This window comes from Anguilla anguilla, chromosome 12 (assembly GCF_013347855.1).
Source record: "Anguilla anguilla isolate fAngAng1 chromosome 12, fAngAng1.pri, whole genome shotgun sequence".
NCBI lineage: Eukaryota > Metazoa > Chordata > Actinopteri > Anguilliformes > Anguillidae > Anguilla > Anguilla anguilla.
The window spans coordinates 7,617,757-7,634,120 of NC_049212.1; the positions used below are offsets into that span (position 1 = coordinate 7,617,757).

The window sequence follows — 16,364 nt, forward strand, 5'->3', positions numbered from 1 at the left end:
CAGGTGTTTCTACAGGTGTGCATTACACATTTATCATTCACTGAAAGTGAAATGGGCTCCACACATACAGACCTCTGATGCGTGTGTGTACCCCGTTCTGTAGGGCTGCCCATCGGGGGAGTGGCTGGAGGTGTGGGAGGGGTCGGGACCGGCGGTGTAGGTAAGGCCTGCGCCACTGGGGCGGGGCTATGGAGCGCATTCTGCCACTTTGAGTCACTGCACCAATAGGGCATCATGATGTTTTATATTTCAGGCTATCCAGCTGGAGTTAAACCCCCCAAATACGGTAAGGGCATCGGCCAAATTGTGCAAGCCTCCTATGACGTCACATGGCATTTTATTTCGAGTGAAAAGGACATCTTTGCAGTTGATAATATCCCTGCCCAAGAAAACCGCAGGGCAGCTGTTCTAGACTGTTCCGTGTGATTTGTGTGTGGCTCCCCTGCACAGGTGTGCCAGTGAGCACGGGGACGGTAGGTGGAGCCACAGCGACGGGAACAGGTGTTGGTGTAGTACCGGCTGGGACAGGGCAGCCCATCCCCGCTGTGAAACCAGGTACCCAATCACCTGTTCTCACCTGCGCTCTTCTCACTATACAACACTCACCTGTACTCTTCTCGCTATACAACACTCACCTGTGCTCTTCTCAATGTACAACACTCACCTGTGCTCTTCTCAATGTACAACACTCACCTGTGCTCTTCCCGCTATACAACACTCACCTGTGCTCTTCTGACTATACAACACTCACCTGTGCTCTTCTCACTATACAACACTCACCTGTGCTCTTCTCAATGTACAACACTCACCTGTGCTCTTCTCAATGTACAACACTCACCTGTGCTCTTCTCAATGTAAAGCAGTCACCTGTGCTCTTCTCACTATACAACACTCACCTGCACTCTTCTCACTATACAACACTCACTTGTGCTCTTCTCACTATACAACACTCACCTGTGCTCTTCTCAATGTACAACACTCACCTGTGCTCTTTTCAATGTAAAGCAGTCACCTGTGCTCTTCTCTCTATACAACACTCACCTGTGCTCTTCCTGCTATACAACACTCACCTGTGCTCTTCTTACTATACAACATTCACCTGTGCTCTTCTCACTATACAACACTCACCTGTGCTCTTCACAATGTAAAGCAGTCACCTGTGCTCTTCTCTCTATACAACACTCACCTGTGCTCTTCCCGCTATACAACACTCACCTGTGCTCTTCTGACTATAAAACACTCACCTGTGCTCTTCTCACTATACAACATTCACCTGTGCTCTTCTCACTATACAACACTCACCTGTGCTCTTCTCACTATATAACACTCACCTGTGCTCTTCTTACTATACAACACTCACCTGTGCTCTTCCCGCTATACAACACTCACCTGTGCTCTTCTCACTATACAACACTCACATGTGCTCTTCTCACTATAAAACACTCACCTCTGCTCTTCTCACTATAAAACACTCACCTGTGCTCCTCTCAATGTAAAACACTCACCTGTGCTCTTCTCAATGTAAAACACTTGTCTGTGCACTGCACACTGTTTGTCATAATGTTCTGTATTGTAATCCTATTATTCCGCATTTTACAGCAAAGGATCCAATACTGGCTCCTGGAGGGACTTTAGCACCAGGTAATATAGAGAGAAATACAGACCATAGGCACTGTAGAAATAGGGCAGGTAGAGTTAATGCCTCTGATACATTCTCCCTCCTGATATCCCACAGGTGAAACACACTTTTTAGCAGAGCTTCAGGTCACTCTAGCTTTTAAATGTTGATGGTTCTTACAGGATTTTGAACATCCAAGCTCATTTTAAGTATTATGCTGAAGAGATCTGTGTGAGCACCCCGAGGGAAAACCCCCAGTCTCTTAGTCGCCAATGGAATTGAACCCGCAACCTCTCGGATACAGGGCTTAGCATCCTAACCGTTCTTCAGCTTTACTGTGCCCCTGACAGGACCGCTAAAGCTTCTTAATCTCTCTGCTCGGCGCTCAGGCCTTTAAGTATCACCGTTCGCGGTGGTTTTCCCACTCCGAGCGCCGTTAGCGCGTTAGCGCCCGGGTCCCAATCGCTGCCAACCGTGCGTTAGCGCCCAGGTTCCAATCGCTGCCGGGCACTAACGCGCGACCGCGCGGCTCGGGCCAGGGCGCGGAGGGGGCGGAACCGTGTTGTGCTGACGCCGTGTTGTCTTTTAGCAGGAGCCAATGCCTCTGTGGACGCGCTGCCTGTAACCAGTAAGCCTGCCTCTGCTGCTCGCACCAGTTTAGCGCATGCTGCTCTGCCCTCCTCTCTTCCTCCACTGCTCTCTTCCGTCTGCCGCTCTGCCCTCCTCTCTTCCCCCCACTGCTCCATGGCCAAACCTCTTTCCCGTCCCTCTTCAGGTCATCGGACAGGTTCCTCTCTCCCCACAAGATCTCTGCAGATTTAAAACCCATGACGACAAATATCTTTTTTCCATATATAACACTCAACGTGGATTTCCAAGGTAGACTAACAAGGCGTAGAAAAACTGAAACACAGAGCATCCTGTTTGAAGCCTGTGCAGACATTGCATGATTCTTCTTGTTTTTTTTTTTTCTCAGGTGCTACTGGGGTTGCTACAGGTGTGTATATCTGACGGAATTGAACCAATTTCTTTTTTTTGTATTTTCTGAAAATACTGTACACAAATTTAGCAATTGCTGTGTTTTAATAGTTTTTGTTTTATATTTGGTGTAGGAGTGCAGCCTGGTGGTAAGTATGTTTTTTGTTATTTTCTGATAGTTGTTTCAATTTATATTTTATATGTCATAATTTCACATTGATTATAATGATTGAAATTGTTCCTATTATAGTTGGTGGTGGAGTTTTATTCATTTTATTACTGTAAAACTGCCCTGTAAATGACCACACACACACACACACACACACACACACGCGCACATGCATTCACACACACTCACAAACACCCACACACACATACATATGCTTTCACACACACCTACAAACACTCACACACATAACTTCACGCACGTGCATACACACTCACACACACACATGAATTCACACACACACACACGCACACACACACACAGGCATACAGCCACACGCCCGTACTTACACACAGTGTGCATTGTGTGATTTCCTCTTGCTTCTCTCAGATTGTGCAGGTGTTTCTACAGGTGTGCATTACACATTTATTATTCACTGAAAGTGAAATGGGCTCCACACATACAGACCTCTGATGTGTGTGTGTACCCCGTTCTGCAGGACTGCCCAGCGGGGGAGTGGCTGGAGGTGTGGGAGGGGTCGGGACCGGCGGTGTAGGTAAGGCCTGCGCCACTGGGGCGGGGCTATGGAGCACATTCTGCCACTTTGAGTCACTGCACCAATAGGGCATCATGATGTTTTATATTTCAGGCTATCCAGCTGGAGTTAAACCCCCCAAATACGGTAAGGGCATTCCCATTTCTTTTTCTTGCATTTTCTGAAAAAAACTGTACACAAATTTTACAATTGCTCTGTTTTAATAGTTTTTGTTTTATATTTGGTGTAGGAGTGCAGCCTGGCGGTAAGTGTGTTTCTTTATTTTCTGATAATTGTTTCTATTTATATTTTGTATATCGTGATTTTATTATTAACCACCTTATTATCATATTTTCTCAAACTAAACTAATTTTCATTTGTTGAGTTTTAATACTTTTTTGTTTTGTATTTGGTGTAGGTGTACATCCTGGTGGTAAGTATGTTTTTAGTTCTGTTTGATAATTTACTCTGTTTGTATTTATTATATTAGAATTTCTCATTGATTATAAGAATTTATATCTCTTATTATAGTTGGTGGCGTTCAGCCAAGTGGTAAGTGTGGTTTCAAATTTTTGCTCTTTTATTTGTGTGAAACTGGCCTTTGAATGACCTCACAAATAAACACGCAAAAATACACACGTATACTTGCAGACTCACACACATACACGTGCACATACAGGCATTCATGCACACACACACAGGCATACAGAGACACCCCCATATACGTCTTGGTTCCAGGATTCTGATCATGATAGGTTGAATATGGTGTGGTTTTCTGGTTTCTCATGGTTGATGTGGTGTGGTTTTGTGGTTTCTCTTGGTTGATATTGTGTGGTTTTGTGGTTTCTCTGGGTTGATATTGCATGATTGTGTGGTGGTGGTTTCTCCTGATCTATATGGTGTGATTTGTGGTTTCTCCTGGTTGATATGGTGTGGTTTTCTGGTTTCTCCTGGTTTATATGGTGTGGTTTTGTGGTATCTACTGGTTGATATGGTGTGGTTTTGTGGTTTTTCTTGGTTGATATTGAATGGTTTTGTGGTTGTGGTTTCTCTTGGTTGATATTGTGTGGTTTTGTGGTTTCTCTGGGTTGATATTGCATGGTTTCTCTTGGTTGATATTGTGTGCTTTTGTGGTTTCTCCTGGTTGATATGGTGTGGTTTTGTGGTTTCTCCTGGTTGATATGGTGTGGTTTTGTGGTTTCTCCTGGTTGACATTGTGTAGTTTTTTGGTTTCTCCTGGTTGATATGGTGTGGTTTTGTGGTTTCTCTTGGTTGATATTGCATGATTGTGTGGTGGTGGTTTCTCCTGGTCTATATGGTGTGATTTGTGGTTTCTCCTGGTGGATATGGTGTGGTTTTCTGGTTTCTTCTGGTTGATATGGTGTGGTTTTGTGGTATCTACTGGTTGATATGGTGTGGTTTTGTGGTATCTACTGGTTGATATGGTGTGGTTTTGTGGTTTTTCTTGGTTGATATTGAATGGTTTTGTGGTTGTGGTTTCTCTTGGTTGATATTGTGTGGTTTTGTGGTTTCTCTGGGTTGATATTGCATGGTTTCTCTTGGTTGATATTGTGTGATTTTGTGGGTTCTCCTGGTTGATATGGTGTGGTTTTGTGGTTTCTCCTGGTTGATATGGTGTGGTTTTGTGGTTTCTCCTGGTTGACATTGTGTGGTTTTGCGGTTTCTCCTGGTTGATATGGTGTGGTTTTGTGGTTTCTCTTGGTTGATATTGTGTGGTTTTGTGGTTTCTCTTGGTTGATATTGCATTATTGTGTGGTGGTGGTTTCTCCTGGTCTATATGGTGTGGTTTGTGCTTTCTCCTACTTGATATTGCATGGTTTTATGGTTATGTATTTTCTTGGTTGATATTGTGTGGTTTTGTGGTTGTGCTTTCTCTTGGTTGATATGTGTGGTTTTGTGGTTGTGGGTTCTCCTGTTTGATATGGTGTGGTTTTGTGGTTTCTCCTGGTTGATATGGTGTGGTTTGTGGTTTCTCCTGGTTGATATGGTGTGGTTTTGTGGTTTCCCCTGGTTGATATGGTGTGGTTTTGTGGTTTCTCCTGGTTGATATGGTGTGGTTTTGTGGTTGTGCTTTCTCTTGGTTGATATGTGTGGTTTTATGGTTGTGGGTTCTCCTGTTTGATATGGTGTGGTTTTGTGGTTTCTCCTGGTTGATATGGTGTGGTTTTGTGGTTTCTCCTGGTTGATATTGTGTGGGGAGCCAGGCTTAACTCTCCTGGTCTACCTGAACTCACCAGTTTCTCCATCTTCTGCCCATGCACAGAAACAGTCTTGTCACATTCAGCAGAACACAGCCGTCTGATAAATAAATGAATTCCGTATGAAAACTTATTAACATTATTAATCTTTCTAATTTTTCTCTGCCAGTTGCTACAGGAGTCCAACCAGGAGGTGAGTACCACAGCGATGGTAATGACACAATTACTGACAAAATTAAAGTTAAAGGCATCATAAAACTATATTGTCATCAGTACAGTGAGCAGTGCAGAAAATGTACTGCTTTACAGCCTTATAAGTTTGCAAGCAATAGTTTTAATCAGTTGGATTATGAAATGCTGTTTAAGTCATAAAATCTGATCATTTGTTCTAATGTGATTAATTGAATTTGATTGCATATTTTTACAACATGAAAAATACACAACACAAGACACCAAATTGGACTGCCATAAAAATGTTTTACCACACGATGGCACCAAACACTGCTGCTGATGTACTGCGTGATTACTGTTGAATTAAATGTGCAGTGGAATCCAAATGCACACCTGTTGGACAACACATCTCCTGTACCTGTTAATACACCTGAACTTTAACCCTTGGCCTCAATCTGCAGGGGTCGGCCCTGCTGTTGGATATCCATATGCAGGCTATGGACGTAGGTTTATACCTCAAAAAAAAACATACCTCAACATTTTGTCCTTAGATAGGATACATAATTAGTTTATATACAAATGTTTTCAATGCAAAAAAAGGCATGTTACTTACATACACAAAGTATACATATAAGCCACATGCCAAGGTGACCATATATTGGATTACAAAAAAAGTGGATGTGGTTTCTCCTGGTTGATATTGTGTGATTCTGTGGTTTCTCCTACTTGATATTGCATGGTTTTGTGGTTATGGATTTTCTTGGTTGATATTGTGTGGTTTTGTGGTTGTGCTTTCTCTTGGTTGATATGGTGTGGTTTTGTGGTTGTGGGTTCTCCTGTTTGATATGGTGTGGTTTTGTGGTTGTGGGTTCTCCTGTTTGATATGGTGTGGTTTTGTGGTTTCTCCTGGTTGATATGGTGTGGTTTTGTGGTTTCTCCTGGTTGATATGGTGTGGTTTGTGGTTTCTCCTGGTTGATATGGTGTGGTTTTGTGGTTTCGCCTGGTTGATATTGTGTGGGGAGCCAGGCTTGACTCTCATGGTCTACCTGAACTCACCAGTTGCTCCATCTTCTGCCCATGCACAGAAACAGTCCTGTCACATTCAGCAGAACACAGCCGTCTGATAAATAAATGAATTCCGTATGAAAACTTATTAACATTATTAATCTTTCTAATTTTTCTCTGCCAGTTGCTACAGGAGTCCAACCAGGAGGTGAGTACCACAGCGATGGTAATGACACAATTACTGACAAAATTAAAGTTAAAGGCATCATAAAATTATATTGTCATCAGTACAGTGAGCAGTGCAGAAAATGTACTGCTTTACAGCCTTATAAGTTTGCAAGCAATAGTTTTAATCAGTAGGATAATGAAATGCTGTTTAAGTCATAAAATCTGGTCATTTGTTCTAATGTGATTAATTGAATTTGATTGCATATTTTTACAACATACGCAAAAAATACGCAACACAAGACACCAAATTGGACTGCTATAAAAATGTTTTACCACACGATGGCACCAAACACTGCTGCTGATGTACTGCGTGATTACTGTTGAATTAAATGTGCAGTGGAATCCAAATGCACACCTGTTGGACAACATTATCTCCTGTTCCTGTTAATACACCTGAACTTTAACCCTTGGCCTCAATCTGCAGGGGTCGGCCCTGCTGTTGGATATCCATATGCAGGCTATGGACGTAGGTTTATACCTCAACAAAAAACATACCTCAACATTTTGTCCTTATACAGGATACATAATTAGGTTATATACAAATGTTTTCAATGCAAAAAAAAGGCATGTTACTTACATACACAAAGTATACACTCTATATCTGTAAAAAGTAATGATGATTTTATTACATATATGCCTATATATACAAAATAAGCCACATGCCAAGGTGACCATATATTGGATTACAAAAAAAGTGGATGTGAACACAATACTGAGCCATTTGTTGGTCTGTCTATGGAATGTGCTGACATTTTTAGGAATTTAAAAGTCCAAAAAGTACTGTCTGGGGAAGAGTGTCTTTTCAGCCTAATATTCCATTGTTTGATACATCTGTTCATGTGACCTGGGGCCTCATTCACGAAACATGCGTACGATCACATTTGGTTGTAAACTGTTTGTAAGAACGTTTCCACGAACGTTGCGGCATTCGTCATTTTTTCCTTATCTGTATTTGTTCATGGTTGTTTTGCAGTATTTCAAACATAAAATTTACAAGCAGTCAGCATTCATCATCTTATACACCTGGGATATGCGCAGAAACAAAGGTCTGCCCATGCGTCATGAATTCCATATTGGTTTTTCGTAGGAACATTTTTAAGAACAGAAATAAGAATAATTTAAGAAAAGTTTTGTGAATGAGGCCCCTGGCCTTGTGTTTTTTTCATCTTTCCATCTCATCTTTCATTTGGTTTCTTCACCTCAAAGACAATTCTCTAAGTGTGCTTGAAAATAGCAGACAACATAAAGCATTATTCTAAACTTTTCAACGAGGCTTATTTGATACAGTGTGTGAAAAACATTATACATGATACTGAATTGAACATCCAACACATGAGCACATATTTAATGTACTTCATGTTAGGAAGACACGTACTTCCTATTTTCAAACTGTATTGTGTTCAAAGCACAAACCATTTAAATAACACGTTATCAACACAGTATCTATGCTTATGAGACCACAGTTCTTGCTTAATAACAATAACTGAAATGTTCCTTTTTCCTGCTAGCGCCAAATGTTCAAGCACTAGTAATTTTAATGCAACACTATAAGAGTATTGCAGTCTATGATCTGCTCCTATTTCTTCCAGTAGTCTTACAATTCATGGAAATAGCACTCATCCTCCATATATATCTATGGTGGTAATGTTACATAAGGTGACATTTACTTACGGAGAATACAACCGGTGGGTGATTCTATTCATGTCAAACCACAATATTTCTGTGTCCTTTATAAGGTCCATTCAGATAAACATACAGTTTTGAAGTCAGCTCTTTCAATTGATGTAATCAGTTGGGGAAATTAAGAAGAAGAATACTAAGAAGTAAATGAGGAAGAAACACAAAACAACCCACGTTTGGAGCATTACTGTCACTGAGTTTCGTGTGTTTACATGGGGTACAGAGCTTAATATCTGTAAGGAGTGAGAGTCCTGTGCTTATTTCTGTGGTAAACTCTCGAGCAGTTGTCTATAAGTGGGTTATGCCCTGTTAGCCTGTAACACTGATCGCAAAAGATTTTAGATTTGAGATATGAGGTATTAGATTTTAGCTTAGATAATTGCAACATTTTAAATTTTTTGTCTACTTAGTATTGATGTTTTATTGTAACAGCAAAATAATTCAGTGTTTTTAATGACTACTGTCTTTATGAACCTGTAATAATTCTGAAAGGTCAATAAATAAGCAATAAAAAAGTACAGTCTAATTGACAGTACAGAGCAGTACAGACGTCAATGGTTTCTCCTGCTTGATATTGCGTGGTTTTGTGGTTATGGATTTTCTTGGCTGATATTGTGTGGTTTCATGGTTTCTCTAGGTTGATATTGTGTGGTTTTGTGGTTTCTCTTGGTTGATATTGTGTGATTTCGTGGTTGTGGTTTCTCCTGGTTGATATGGTGTGGTTTTGTGGTTTCTCCTGGTTGATATGGTGTGGTTTTGTGGTTTCTCCTGGTTGATATGGTGTGGTTTTGTGGTATCTACTGGTTGATATGGTGTGGTTTTGTGGTTTTTCTTGGTTCATATGGTGTGGTTTTGTGGTATCTACTGGTTGATATGGTGTGGTTTTGTGGTTTCTCTTGGTTGATATTGCATGGTTTTGTGGTTGTGGTTTCTCTTGGTTGATATTGTGTGATTTTGTGGGTTCTCCTGGTTGATATGGTGTGGTTTTGTGGTTTCTCCTGGTTGATATGGTGTGGTTTTGTGGTTTCTCCTGGTTGATATTGTGTGATTTTGTGGTTTCTCTTGCTTGATATTGCATGGTTTTGTGGTTATGGATTTTCTTGGCTGATATTGTGTGGTTTCATGGTTTCTCTAGGTTGATATTGTGTGGTTTTGTGGTTTATCTTGGTTGATATTGTGTGATTTCGTGGTTGTGGTTTCTCCTGGTTGATATGGTGTAGTTTTGTGGTTTCTCCTGGTTGATATGGTGTGGTTTTGTGGTTTCTTCTGGTTGATATGGTGTGGTTTTGTGGTATCTACTGGTTGATATGGTGTGGTTTTGTGGTTTTTCTTGGTTCATATGGTGTGGTTTTGTGGTATCTACTGGTTGATATGGTGTGGTTTTGTGGTTTCTCTTGGTTGATATTGCATGGTTTTGTGGTTGTGGTTTCTCTTGGTTGATATTGTGTGATTTTGTGGGTTCTCCTGGTTGATATGGTGTGGTTTTGTGGTTTCTCCTGGTTGATATGGTGTGGTTTTGTGGTTTCTCCTGGTTGATATTGTGTGATTTTGTGGTTTCTCCTGCTTGATATTGCATGGTTTTGTGGTTATGGATTTTTTTGGTTGATATTGTGTGGTTTCATGGTTTCTCTAGGTTGATATTGTGTGGTTTTGTGGTTGTGGGTTCTCCTGTTGGATATGGTGTGGTTTTGTGGTTTCTCCTGGTTGATATGGTGTGGTTTGTGGTTTCTCCTGGTTGATATTGTGTGGGGAGCCAGGCTTGACTCTCATGGTCTACCTGAACTCACCAGTTGCTCCATCTTCTGCCCATGCACAGAAACAGTCCTGTCACATTCAGCAGAACACAGCCGTCTGATAAATAAATGAATGCCGTATGAAAACTTATTAACATTATTAATCTTTCTCATTTTTCTCTGCCAGTTGCTACAGGAGTCCAACCAGGAGGTGAGTACCACAGCGATGTTAATGACACAATTACTGACAAAATTAAAGTTAAAGGCATCATAAAACTATATTGTCATCAGTACAGTGAGCAGTGCAGAACATGTACTGCTTTACAGCCTTATAAGTTTGCAAGCAATAGTTTTAATCAGTAGGATTATGAAATGCTGTTTAAATCATAAAATCTGGTAATTTGTTCTAATGTGATTAATTGAATTTGATTGCATATTTTTACAACATGAAAAATACGCAACACAAGACACCAAATTGGACTGCCATAAAAATGTTTTACCACACGATGGCACCAAACACTGCTGCTGATGTACTGCGTGATTACTGTTGAATTAAATGTGCAGTGGAATCCAAATGCACACCTGTTGGACAACATTATCTCCTGTACCTGTTAATACACCTGAACTTTAACCCTTGGCCTCAATCTGCAGGGGTCGGCCCTGCTGTTGGATATCCATATGCAGGCTATGGACGTAGGTTTATACCTCAAAAAAAAACATACCTCAACATTTTGTCCTTATATAGGATGCATAATTAGTTTATATACAAATGTTTTCAATGCAAAAAAAAAGGCATGTTACTTACATACACAAAGTATACACTCTATATCTGTAAAAAGTAATGATGATTTTATTACATATATGCCTATATATACAAAATAAGCCACATGCCAAGGTGACCATATATTGGATTACAAAAAAAGTGGATGTGAACACAATACTGAGCCATTTGTTGGTCTGTCTATGGAATGTGCTGACATTTTTAGGAATTTAAAAGTCCAAAAAGTACTGTCTGGGGAAGAGTGTCTTTTCAGCCTAATATTCCATTGTTTGATACATCTGTTCATGTGACCTGGGGCCTCATTCACGAAACATGCGTACGATCACATTTGGTTGTAAACTGTTTGCAAGAACGTTTCCACGAACGTTGCGGCATTCATCATTTTTTCCTTATCTGTATTTGTTCATGGTTGTTTTGCAGTATTTCAAACATAAAATTTACAAGCAGTCAGCATTCATCATCTTATACACCTGGGATATGCGCAGAAACAAAGGTCTGCCCATGCGTCATGAATTCCATATTGGTTTTTCGTAGGAACATTTTTAAGAACAGAAATAAGAATAATTTAAGAAAAGTTTTGTGAATGAGGCCCCTGGCCTTGTGTTTTTTTCATCTTTCCATCTCATCTTTCATTTGGTTTCTTCACCTCAAAGACAATTCCCTAAGTGTGCTTGAAAATAGCAGACAACATAAAGCATTATTCTAAACTTTTCAACGAGGCTTATTTGATACAGTGTGTGAAAAACATTATACATGATACTGAATTGAACATCCAACACATGAGCACATATTTAATGTACTTCATGTTAGGAAGACACGTACTTCCTATTTTCAAACTGTATTGTGTTCAAAGCACAAACCATTTAAATAACACGTTATCAACACAGTATCTATGCTTATGAGACCACAGTTCTTGCTTAATAACAATAACTGAAATGTTCCTTTTTCCTGCTAGCGCCAAATGTACAAGCACTAGTAATTTTAATGCAACACTATAAGAGTATTGCAGTCTATGATCTGCTCCTATTTCTCCCAGTAGTCTTACAATTCATGGAAATAGCACTCATCCTCCGTATATATCTACCGTGGTAATGTTACATAAGGTGACATTGTGGGTTATGCCCTGTTAGCCTGTAACACTGATCGCAAAAGATTTTAGATTTGCGATATGAGGTATTAGATTTTAGCTTAGATAATTGCAACATTTTTAATTTTTAGTCTACTTAGTATTGATGTTTTATTGTAACAGCAAAATAATTCAGTGTTTTTAATGACAACTGTCTTTATGAACCTGTAATAATTCTGAAAGGTCAATAAATGAGCAATGCAAAAAAGTACAGTCTAATTGGCAGTACAGAACAGTACAGACATAAATGCTAGACATACATAGCATACAGACACCAATGCTAAACATACATACCATACAGACACCAATGCTAAACATATATAGCATACAGACACCAATGCTAACAGTGCAATGTTACTGCTAACAGTACAGAACTGGCTGTACTGACAGTGTGCTGGGATCTTTCTCCCCCCAGTTCAGTATTATGGTGGTGGAGCCAAGCCCCCGAAACCTCCAGGTAAGGAATACCTGTCGCCACAGTCACAGAGCAATACACATAGTCACATGTTTCCTGGATAAGCAAGAGGATACGTATTCGCTAAGGAATGTGTACTTATTATTTCTGTCTACTTTAGGAGCAGGGGGAGCTGGTGTTCTGCCTTCAACTGGAGGTAGTGTAGCGTCTGTGTGTGCATGCGTGTGTGTGTGTGCATGCGTGTGTGTGTGCATGCGTGCGTGCGTGTGTGCATGCGTGTGTGTGTGTGCATGCGTGCGTGCGTGTGTGCATGTGTGTGTGTGTGTGTGGTGATGTTGATGCTTTATTTCTCATTGACCCCATGAAAGTTTAGCCAGGCACAGCAGTCAGGTATGACCAGAAGTACTGCAGATTATCACTGTGCTCAGAGTAGCACAGCACAGGCTGATCATTCAGCAATTATCACTGTTCTCAGATCAGTGTGACTCAGACAGAGTGACCGTTGGGCAGGTTATCACTGTTCTCAGATCAGTGGGGCTCAGACAGAGTGACCGTTGGGCAGGTTATCACTGTTCTCAGATCAGTGTGGATCAGACAGAGTGACCGTTGGGCAGGTTATCACTGTTCTCAGATCAGTGGGGCTCAGACAGAGTGACCGTTGGGCAGGTTATCACTGTTCTCAGATCAGTGGGGCTCAGACAGAGTGACCGTTGGGCAGGTTATCACTGTTCTCAGATCAGTGGGGCTCAGACAGAGTGACCGTTGGGCAGGTTATCACTGTTCTCAGATCAGTGGGGATCAGACAGAGTGACCGTTGGGCAGGTTATCACTGTTCTCAGATAAGTGAGGCTCAGACAGAGTGACTGTTGGGCAGGAAATGCCATCGGTCCTGGCTTCTCGGCATCCTGGCGGGGGGGGGGGGGGGGGGGGGGTGACTCTGATTGAAGCTGGGCCAGACACCCCCCTGGGATGCAGGAAATTAGAAAAGCTGTTATGCCCCCTGGAGGCTCTGCGTGGTGATCTGATTATGCCTGTCCACAAAAATACACAGAAGCACGCACACACACACAGACACACACCACACAAACACACACACGCGGACACACACCACACAAACACACACACACAGTCACAGACACACGGATACATACACATACAAGCACACGCGCACATACACACGCACACAAACACACCTGCGTACACACACACACACACACACACACACACAGTCACAGACACGCGGATACATACACATACAAACACACACACACAAGCACACCTGCGCACACACCACACAAACACACACACACAGTCACAGACACACGGATACATACACATACAAGCACACACGCACATACACACGCACACAAACACACCTGCGTACGCACACACACAAACACGCACACGCACACACACACAGTCACAGACACGCGGATACATACACATACAAACACACACACACCTGCGCACACACACACACAAACACACACACACAGTCACAGACACGCGGATACATACACATACAAACACACGCACACACAGGCACGCGCACACACACACACACACACACACACACACACTCTGACTGCATGCCCTTTCTGCAAACTTAATCAACCGAACGTCTCCCTCTTCAGGCATAAGATATCCAACTGGTGTGGGTTTGGGAGTCGCTAAGCCCCCCAAGCCAGGTATAGTGCACTTTAAAACTCACCAAATGATTATATTTGCATATATAATAATCATAATAGTAATTTTTATTATTATTGTCGTCATCGTCGTAATAATATTTTTCCCCTGATCATCCTCAGGCTATGGCTCCTTGGGAACAGGATATCCAGCTGGTGGGTACAATATTAATACACACACACACACACACCTAATCACACACATGCACACACACTCTCCCACAGACACACACACACAGAGACACACTCTCACACACACACACACACACACACACACCTAATCACACACATGCACACACACTCTCACACAGACACACACACACAGAGACACACTCTCACACACACACGCACACACGCTCCCTAAGGTCAGAGGGGAACTGTGACTGAGTTTTAGGCCTCATGATACTGTAATGCTGAGAGTGAGCGCTATGCACGTGTTCCCCTACAGGTGGCGCTGTACCGGGCTATGGGGGATATCAGCAGCCCTATCCAGGTACGAAGGACCATCCTCCTGCTTTCAGTTTTAATAGGCACACAAGGCCAAAGTCCAGAGAGGGGAGGACTGTGATATATGGGAAGGCCAGTCCCTGTGCAGTAGCACAGTACAGAGACAGGAGGACTGTGATATATGGGAAGGCCAGTCCCTGTGCAGTAGCACAGTACAGAGACAGGAGGACTGTGATATACGGGAAGGCCAGTCCCTGTGCAGTAGCACAGTGCAGAGAGGGGAGGACTGTGATATACGGGAAGGCCAGTCCCTGTGCAGTAGCACAGTGCAGAGAAGGGAGGACTGTGATATACGGGAAGGCCAGTCCCTGTGCAGTAGCACAGTGCAGAGAGGGGAGGACTGTGATATACGGGAAGGCCAGTCCCTGTGCAGTAGCACAGTGCAGAGAGGGGAGGACTGTGCTGGATGGGAAGGCCAGTCCCAGTGCAGTAGCACAGTGCAGAGAGGGGAGGACTGTGCTGGATGGGAAGGCCAGTCCCTGTGCAGTAGCACAGTGCAGAGAGGGGAGGACTGTGCTGGATGGGAAGGCCAGTCCCTGTGCAGTAGCACAGCCCAGAGAGGAGAGGACTGTGCTGGATGGGAAGGCCAGTCCCTGTGCAGTAGCACAGCCCAGAGAGGGGAGGACTGTGCTGGATGGGAAGGCCAGTCCCTGTGCAGTAGCACAGTGCAGAGACGGGAGGACTGTGCGGGATGGGAAGGCCAGTCCCTGTGCAGTAGCACAGTGCAGAGAGGGGAGGACTGTGCTGGATGGGACATCATCCTGATTTATTCACACAGTGGGTTTTGACCTAGACTATGAGGAGGGAATTTCTTTTTTTAACGATCATGAAGGACAAGACTCATTGTCATTGTTGTTGTATCAAACCTGGGACAAAGTGTAGATGCTAATTTCATATTAATACATATTTAGTTTTGCACACATTGTAATAGCAGATATTCTCTGGGTTCGTTTGTTCTGAGCTGGGCATAGAAGCAGCGACTCCTCCCAGGAATAACAGTGCTTCTGTGGGATAGTACACTAGAACAGAGAGGAAGAGAGAAAGAGACACACAGACAGACAATCAGAGAGAGAGAGAGATGTGCAGCCTGTAGGAGAATAAAGCTCATCCCTTCGTGTTTCCTCTTGAAACTGAAATTTAGAAATGAGGCACAAAGTGTTCGAGAGTTCCAAAGAGAACACGTTAACCTTGGCTGTGTGCCCTGAGTAGGAGTGGGACCGAGGCAGAAAGCAGACAGACAGGTAATGCTGAAAAAACTGTGTGTGTTCATGGGTCTGCCACTTCCCTACTGAACACACTGGAGAGAGAGGGAGAGAGGGAGAGGGGGAGAGAGAGAGAGGACGAGAGACAGAGGGCTGGTACATCCTCTTCGACCCCAATCACACTCCTATAAACTTGAGATTAATAAGCGATACATTTTTTCATGAAATAAATTAAATAATCGTTTTTAAAAAACATATTTTGTGTTTACTCAGGTTCCCATTGTCTAACATTACATTTTGTCTAAAGATCTGAA

At 42.4% G+C, this 16,364-nt stretch overlaps 1 protein-coding gene across 24 annotated transcripts in view; it reads left to right on the top strand.

The window, feature by feature from the left end:
• The window catches only part of elna (elastin a), a 76,113-nt gene that overhangs the window by 55,810 nt on the left and 3,939 nt on the right, over window positions 1-16,364 (top strand). For 5 of the 24 annotated variants that reach the window (XM_035385303.1, XM_035385306.1, XM_035385315.1 and 2 more), the window contains 23 exons: window positions 104-160; window positions 254-286; window positions 451-555; window positions 1,600-1,641; window positions 2,208-2,246; window positions 2,595-2,615; window positions 2,731-2,745; window positions 3,262-3,318; window positions 3,412-3,444; window positions 3,548-3,562; window positions 3,716-3,730; window positions 3,829-3,849; window positions 5,686-5,709; window positions 6,149-6,190; window positions 6,878-6,901; window positions 7,346-7,387; window positions 10,522-10,545; window positions 10,986-11,027; window positions 12,657-12,698; window positions 12,817-12,852; window positions 14,291-14,344; window positions 14,465-14,497; window positions 14,790-14,834. In XM_035385303.1, coding sequence (XP_035241194.1) covers window positions 104-160; window positions 254-286; window positions 451-555; window positions 1,600-1,641; window positions 2,208-2,246; window positions 2,595-2,615; window positions 2,731-2,745; window positions 3,262-3,318; window positions 3,412-3,444; window positions 3,548-3,562; window positions 3,716-3,730; window positions 3,829-3,849; window positions 5,686-5,709; window positions 6,149-6,190; window positions 6,878-6,901; window positions 7,346-7,387; window positions 10,522-10,545; window positions 10,986-11,027; window positions 12,657-12,698; window positions 12,817-12,852; window positions 14,291-14,344; window positions 14,465-14,497; window positions 14,790-14,834 — 861 coding nt within the window. The remainder of the gene's footprint in view (window positions 1-103; window positions 161-253; window positions 287-450; window positions 556-1,599; window positions 1,642-2,207; window positions 2,247-2,594; window positions 2,616-2,730; window positions 2,746-3,261; window positions 3,319-3,411; window positions 3,445-3,547; window positions 3,563-3,715; window positions 3,731-3,828; window positions 3,850-5,685; window positions 5,710-6,148; window positions 6,191-6,877; window positions 6,902-7,345; window positions 7,388-10,521; window positions 10,546-10,985; window positions 11,028-12,656; window positions 12,699-12,816; window positions 12,853-14,290; window positions 14,345-14,464; window positions 14,498-14,789; window positions 14,835-16,364) is intronic. The other 19 variants (XM_035385319.1, XM_035385326.1, XM_035385325.1 and 16 more) reach the window with 17 other exon arrangements.